The sequence below is a fragment of the Astyanax mexicanus genome, chromosome 10 (genome assembly GCF_023375975.1).
Source record: "Astyanax mexicanus isolate ESR-SI-001 chromosome 10, AstMex3_surface, whole genome shotgun sequence".
Taxonomy (NCBI): Eukaryota; Metazoa; Chordata; class Actinopteri; order Characiformes; family Acestrorhamphidae; genus Astyanax; species Astyanax mexicanus.
Window position 1 is genome coordinate 17,553,983 of NC_064417.1, and position 8,247 is coordinate 17,562,229.

General features: G+C 39.5%; 1 protein-coding gene across 1 annotated transcript in view; it reads right to left on the reverse strand.

The window, feature by feature from the left end:
* si:dkey-106n21.1 (solute carrier family 23 member 2) overlaps positions 1-7,848 on the reverse strand; it is a 58,656-nt gene extending 50,808 nt beyond the window's left edge. Inside the window, exon 1 of the mRNA XM_022683569.2 lies at positions 7,414-7,848. Within this exon, the coding sequence (XP_022539290.2) occupies positions 7,414-7,488 (75 nt within the window). The 5' untranslated portion in view covers positions 7,489-7,848. The remainder of the gene's footprint in view (positions 1-7,413) is intronic.
* Positions 7,849-8,247: the final 399 nt, after the last annotated feature.

The following is an 8,247-nucleotide window of genomic DNA, read 5'->3' on the forward strand; positions in this document are numbered from 1 at the left end:
TTAAAATAGCATCAGAGTTTAGGAATACATTAATGCTGATGGATGTGGTAGACTGAAAGTGACGTGCGTAAATTTCTGGCTTGTTTCTATTTTGGCGGCGGGAAACACAGGTGCGCCACTGACCGATTAAAACCAGGACAACAGTCAACAGGAATTAACTATAAAATAAACTAGTAACTATGTTATTATTAGGGCCCGAGCACCGAAGGCGCAGGCGAAGCCTGCACCGGAGGTGCAAAGCCCTATTGTTTTTGGTCCGTTTATTATTATTATTATTATTATTATTATTATTATTATTATTATTATTACGCTTCTTGACCCTTTCGCTCATTTTTGAGGCATTTCTGATATGGGAAAACTCACGTATTTTGGCACAGGCCTCAAACGTGGTGAAAATGTAAAAGTTCCATAGAGCATTGACATGGGCGTGGTTCAGGAGCTCCATAGCGCCCCCAAACGTCGGCATTGGCTGGGATGAAGTTTGTCCAATGTGCACCAACTTTGGTACACTCATTGACCTCTTCATAAAGAACAAGAATCACTTGGCCCAATAGGAAGTCGTCCATTTTGACAGGAAGTTGCAAAATAAAAAGTTTCCCGCTGAGTTTCGGAGGGGTTAGGATGTTTGAAAACTCCTAAAATTTTACAGAGCTATTTGGCTTAGGCCAAACTTTCACCGTAAATTAAAATTTTGTATATTCGTGTTTCATCAGCTCTCTAGCGCCACCTATTTCGTATGACATTTTTGGAAAGCGCTCAGCCTCTTGATAATTGGCAGATTCAATAAGGCCTCGAAGTGACTTAGATATATATTGTCATTTTTGTCGTGTGTAGCTAGATGACTCTACAGCGCCCCCTATTTGGTTCGGCTAATAAATTAGCCGTGGCCTTCTCAAAAATTCTCAGATATTCTCGATTTTTGACAGAAACATAGACAATATGATTCTGCACATATTAGCAATCGGAATGCATTAGCTCCGCCCAACAGGAAGTCGGCCATTTTGGAATTTGTGGAATTTTTACATATTTTTCACAAACTCATTCGAACTCCTCCTAGAGTCTTTGTCAGATTACCTCTAAATTGTCAGTGGATAGTCCCCAGACATACATGGTGATAAATTGCGAAGGAATAGTCGATAGCTGAAACGATGACGTAATGGCAGGCAATTAATTTAATGGAGACGCAACACTAGACCAAAGTGAAACCATGACACAGTCATAAAACAGATTATTGTAAAATCATGAAACTTGGTAAAAACACAAGAGACATCATAAGACACGTTTTTAGTATTGGAATGATTGACTCCGCCCAACAGGAAGTCGGCCATTTTGAAATATGTGCATTTTACACACATTTTTTGCATACTTTGTCGAACTCCTCCTAGGGAATTTGTTGAATACTCTTGATATTTGTCAGTAATAAACTACTAACACACCTGATGATAAATTGCGAAGGAATAGTCGATATCTTAAACGAGGACGAAATGGCGGACAGTTGAATTGCTTGAGATGCCCCGTTAAAACAGGAAGTGAATACATTCTGGTGTTGGTAGGTGTTTGAGGAGGTTAAAAAGGATGAAAACTCTCAAAAATTTACAGGCCTGCTTGATTTAAGCAGTACTTTGATCTGAAATTAAAATTTCATATATACGTATTTCATTGGCTCTATAGCGCCACCTAGGTTTCAATGCATATTTGACATTACGGGAATGCTCAAAACCTCTTGAAAATTGACAGATTGCATAAGACCTAAAAACACTTTACAAATTTTTTGACAATTTTTTCATGTATAGCTAGCGGACTCTACAGCGCCCCCTAATTGGTTCGTTTAATAAATTAGCTGTGGATGTGTCAAAATTTGTCTAATCTTCTCAAATTTTGGTAGGATCGTAGATAGTATGACCCTGCACATATTTGCAATTGGCTTGTATTAGCTCCGCCCCACAGGAAGTCGGCCATATTGGAATTTGTAATATTTTTACACATTTTTCACAAACTCATTCAAACTGCTCCTAAAGTCTTTGTCAGATTACCTCTTATTTCGCTGTAAATGAACAACAGACATATTTGATGATAATTTCTAAAGGATTAGTTGATCGGTAAAACGGTGACCCAATGGCGAGCAATTGAGTCACTAGAGACGCAACACTAAACCAAAGTGAAACCATGACACGGTCAGAAAACAGATTATTGAAAATTCATGAAACTTGGCAAAAACACAAAAGACATCATTACACACATTTTCAGCATTGGTAGGACTGACTCCGCCCAACAGGAAGTCGGCCATTTTGAAATATCTGCATTTTACACACATTTTTTGTGTACATTGTCAAACTACTCCTAGCAAATTTGATGAATTCTCTTGGTATTTGGTAAAAATAAACATTGAACATATCTGATGATAAATTGTGAAGGAATAGTCGATATCTCAAACGAGGACGAAATGGCAGATGGTTGAATTTTTGAGATCCCACATCAAAACAGGAGGTGAAAACCTAGGTAATGCCAGGTGTTTTGAGGAGGTTATAACGGAGAAAAACTCACAAAATTTGACCAGCCTGCTTATCTAAGGCTGTTGTTTGATGTAGAATTAGAATTTCAAATACACGTATTTTAACAGCGCCATAGCGCCACCTGTATTTTAAATGGATATTTCACGTGTTTAACAGGATAGAAAACTCTTGAAAATTGGCACACTCAATAAGACCTCAAAATTACTTCTACCGGTTTCTCGGTTTGGCCCGGTACGATTTGCGCTGTTGTGCGAGGGCCCTACGTCCCCCTGTGACAGGGGGACAACTCGTTAACTATGTTATTATTTATTTCTTTTTTTTATCATTCATAATGATTTATATTTATGTTCAGTACACAGACTTAATAAAAATCTTACATATATTAATTCATTAATTAAAGTCTCGTCCAAAAAAAAAAAAGACGTTTTATTAAATAAGGTGAGATCAAGTGTAGTTCAAGAAGCAAAGCAAGGGTATAAAACACACTATAACCACCATTTTACTGTTATTATCTTTTATTATCATTTAATATTTTATAAATTATTTTATCATGTGCCAATTTTTTATGGTCTTTTAAAAATTTCCTATTGTTTTCTTTTCACGAATATATATATATTTTTTTTTTCTTTATCTATTTTATCTATTTTTTAATCTAATATATTTATATATTAAATGTTGATTTACAATTTGTATTCTTTGATTTTTTTTTTACTATTTTATTCATTATTATTTCTCATTTCTTATTAAATATTTTAAATCCCTTTTAAACTGTAAATGCTAGTCGGCATTGTAAATGAGAGTCTCCCTCGATGTAATCCTGAGTAAAAATAAAGGTGGATTGATTGATATTTAGTGTTGTGAAATGAGCTGCTGGTGTATCTTCACAGTGTGAACACGCAGTCAGTAAGACAAAACAAAACAAAACAAAATGCAGCGCTCTCTAGATAGGGGAATGAGTAATATATATATATATATATATATATATATATGATCATTTTCATGATTTTCCTTTAGAAATCATTGGTTGTTTGAATCAGCAATTTTAGTTAAATATATCATATACCAGATAAACACAGTGATATTTGAGAAGTGAAATGAAGTCTATAGGATTTACAGAAAGTGTGCAATAATTCTTTAAACAAAATTAGGCAGGTGCATAAATTTGGGCACCCTAACAGAAAATTACATCAATATTTAGTAGATCCTCCTTTTGCAGAAATAACAGCCTCTAAACTCCTACTATATACTATATGTTGGTATTAGATCGATACTAGCATGATTAAAACATTAATTTTATCTCCAGTACATTCCTACTATTTTAAGTAGACATGATTTTTCTATTTTTGTACAAGTGTATGTATGTATGCATATGTATGTGTGTGTACATACATATGTAGGTGTATGTGTGTATGTCTTCTTCTTTCCCAGCGGGTTCGCAGGGTCCGCTTTGCTCCGTGTCTTCCAAAAGGATCGATTGTACACATCTTCAGGGACGAAGTTTGCTCTTCCTCGGCAATCATATCCATCCAGTGTTTCTTCAGTCTTCTCAGTGGATGGCGGCCATCAACTTCCAGGCACATTGCGGTCCTTACGACAAAACCCTTGTCGTTGTGCATGTCATGACCATACTATCAAAGTCTGGTCTCCCTCATCTTTTCTGTGATCAGTGCTGTTTTCATCCATCTCTTACGTTGGAAACATGGTTGAACAGCGAGTGACCCTCATTTCCATTGCATGGAGGATTTGTTTATGTTTCTTAGACGTGGGCCACCATAAAGCGCTACCAGGTGCACAAAGGTCTTATATACTTTTGCCTTAAGGTGTCATCACATTTTCTTTTCACATAGGATGCCAGTCACTTGTCTCCACTTGAGCCATGCCACATTCGCCCAGGCCTGTGCATCGGGGACCATGTTGCAGCCTGCAAAAACCATTGAGACAAGGTATTAGAACTGGGTGACCTTCGGGAGGTCCTGTTTGTGGATTTGGATGCTGCCGTTGGTTTGGGGGGCGCATTTGAGGTATTTGGTCTTCTTTAGGTTTAACCACATGCCATTTTCGTCCAATCGGGTTTTCCATGCATGAGTTTGACATTGGAGGGCTGGCTGGGAGTCAGCTTTGGCGGGAGGGAGACATTGTCGACATAGAAGACCATCCAGGGATGTGGGGACTGCAGGTTAGCCGTCGCTGTGTCCATGCAAAGGATGAACAGCAGAGGTGAGAGGGCTGAGCCCTGGTGAACACCTACAGTGATGTTGAAGGGCAGCAAGGTTCTGGTGGAGCATAGGACTACGCTTGTGACATTGCGGTAAAGAAGTTGGGTCCACTCCACTTGTGCTCACAAGATGAAGTTATGGGGGACCCTGTCAAATACCTTTTCCTAATACAGGAACATCATATGCACCATCTTCTTCTTCTCCTGGTGCTTTTCCATGAGCAACCAGGCAGCATGGATGACGTTGGTGGGGCCGCACCCTTGACTAAGCCGCACTGGTTCGGCATGATGGTGACGACTCTTCACTCAAAGATCCTTATCGCATGACGCAGCAATCGGATCAGCCGGTAGTTGGCACACTCGGTGACATCCCCCTTGCCCCTCTGGACATCCAGCACTGGATGTCCAGGGGCGGCTTCTTCTCGGTGATGGTGCAGTTAAAAAGTACAGTGAGAAACTCTGTTCCCTTCACTCCAGAGGCCTGAGGGTGGGTTTAGCACCTGCGATTGGTGGGTGCGGGAATTATTGGTTGATGATGTTAGTAATCAGACCAATGTTGGAGAATTGCTGGTGGATCATGCAGGACCTGACCATTGGGATCTTTAATTTGCACAAAGTGGCCGATGTCTTGCTTGGATCGGTGGCAGGCCTTGGTTTGGTCTGCGTGTCCAGCTGGTGGCAGAGGTCCTGATATTGCCGTCTTTTTGCGGCAGCCCTGGCTTCGTTTTCCCCACTATCCCTGCTGCTGCCATGGCTTTGTTCCATATCTGCTTCACGTTTTTTCCAGGTTGACCTTAAAAGTCTCTAGTGCATCGGCCATTTCTTCCTTATGGTCAGTCATATTCCACCACTTGATTTGTTCTGGTCATTGGGGGTTTCCCCAGCTGGTGGTGGTTTATCTGCATGTTGAGAAGGAGCAGGCGATACTGAGGGGCCACGCTCACTGAGGGCATCACCTTTGCATTTGTCACTAGTTTGACATCTTGTCAAATGGCCCAGCTTGTGTAGGTGGTCGTGTGGGTTGGCCTCCTCTTAAAAAAAAAGCATGTTTGCCAATGTTAGGTTGTGGACTTCTGTGCAGTCCAGGATTCGGCATCCTTCGCAATCGTTTCGCACGTCAAGACCGTGCACACCATGACATTGTACATATCCGTCTCTGATCCTACATGACCATTGAGGTCTCCTCCAAGAAGAATGTAAAGGTCCGGGTCGGTCACCCTCAGATGAGCGTCAAGCTTCTCCCAAAACTCATCTTTCTTCGCCTCGGTGCACCCAGTTTACAGGGCATAGCAGAAGATGATGTGTGTGATGACCGGTCCAGATTCAATTCTGATGGAGATGAGGCAGTCTAATATTCTACTGACCATAACCCCTTTATTGTGGAAATACTGGCTCAGCACCACGGTCACTCTGTACCTTGCTGAGCTGGTTCCATGGTAATAGACTTTGTATTAACAGCTAGTTAATCATTTTATTGATTCTTTCACTCTTCCACTATACACTGATGCAGTTTGATTGCCTTAACTATATATTACCCCAGTGATTAAATACTTATAAGTTATACACCTTTAAACAATCAATGAACAATGGAATAAAATAACTGCTGTATGTGAACCTTTATTAAATCATTTTTACTTAAGTTTACTTAAAGACCCATTTACAATATGTTTTTGTTCAATTTAAAGAACCTTGTTTTGTTCTTTGTTTGGTTTGTTTTCTTCAGTTGCCAAAATTCTGATAGATCCATTGCTAAAGAATCCTTAAAGAACATTTTTACAGGCTGTAGCAGAAATTCCTTCAGAGACCCTGAGATAACTTTTACATTTGTTCCAAAATAAACTCTAAGCTGCATTTCCTTAAGGCTGTGTACTTATATGTAACCAAAGTCCTAAGGTATGAAAATTAGACCTGTTATCTGAATGTAACTTATCCATTGTAATTATTCATCATTTCTTGAGCAGAGAAAGGAGATTCCTTAAAGCTTAGCAAAAGACAATCTCAACAAAAGCCAGTAATGTGATTTGAATTACATTTTTTTTTTTACAATAATTATAGTGTTTTTTATCATATGTCCTGTACTTGTATGGTCAGGTAGAGGGTAACATTCAGCATTGTTTGAGTTTTACATGTTTGGTGGCTTGGGTAGAAAACAAGTTAATGTTAAATCTAAGAGACTTCTCATGTTAGACAAACACAGTATTTTACACACTCTAGCAGGATAATGAATACAAAAATAGATAACAAGTCAATTTTAATGATTTGTGAGCAGAAACTCAGAGCCACTATTTGTAATGCTAGAAAATCCTTCAGACACATTTTTTACTCTGGAACTGCAGTTTTCTTACTTTATCAAAAGTGTCAATAACAAAGATTCAGCAGGTTAGTTGTTGAGCGTAGTTGAAAAGTATATTTAAGTTCTCTACTAGGAGTAATAATGACTCTAAGGTGTCTGAAATGTCTTGCACACTGAAACTGTCATACATTAGGTCACAGATGGCTTACTATGGGTGAAAGTCAACAGAGTTATCTTCTAAAATCTTTTCAAACACAGCCAGTGGAGAGAGCATCTGCCAAAACATGTGATGCTAAAACAACAAGCATCTAACAATTGCATTAACTTGCAGCAGTGCTTCAAGCAAGCTGGCATGAGTTTGCAGATTTGCTCCAATAACTGACTGCACTTACTTTCAGTGACGCTGCTGTGGCTTCTCTTCCCTTCAGCACAATCTCCACCTTTTGGTCCTCTTGAGATAGATGCATGGCTGACCTGGCCTGAGGAGGAGGCAGAGGATGTCCACTCCTGTGAGAAGTTCTGAGAAAGACTGGAGCTTTACGAAGGCTACATGAGGCTTGTTGTCACGGTTACTAGGGCCACATATTACTGGTGGCTTCACCAGGCATAATCACCACCCGGACTGCAATCCCTTGTAACGTTGTGTTGTTTCTTTTTTCTTTTCCTAAGTCATGTGCTTGGCTAACCCCTCCTATTCGCGTGCTCAGTGGACTGAGGGTGCACATGGGGAATGCTTGAGCTTTATGTAGTTTGATTCATCTCTTATTCTTGAGAGAAACAATAAAAAACAGCAAAGATTTAAAACTAACGTGGTCCTTCATTCGAAAGAGAAACCCATCCACTTTATTTATCTATAAAGCCTTAACATGTATTGCCAGGCTGTAATATTTAAATTAGAACTTCTGCAAGAAGCACTAACCATCCCAAATAATATTCAACAGTAGAGCCTGCAGCTCTAAACCTAAAACTCAGACCACAGGAACATACTTAAAAATCTCTTGTCCAAGTAAAAATACAATTTCAGCTTTGTAATGTTATCGTCTTACAGCACGTCCAACATGACAACACCAACCATCTTATCCTCCCCTGACCCAGAACCCTCAAGCCAACTTAGCATCCAATCACATGCAAGTGCAAAGTGCAAACCTCTGGTCAACCTGAAACAGCCTGGCTCACATCTTGATAAGAACTTCAGTTTCAAACAACAAACAAACAGGAAAAACACA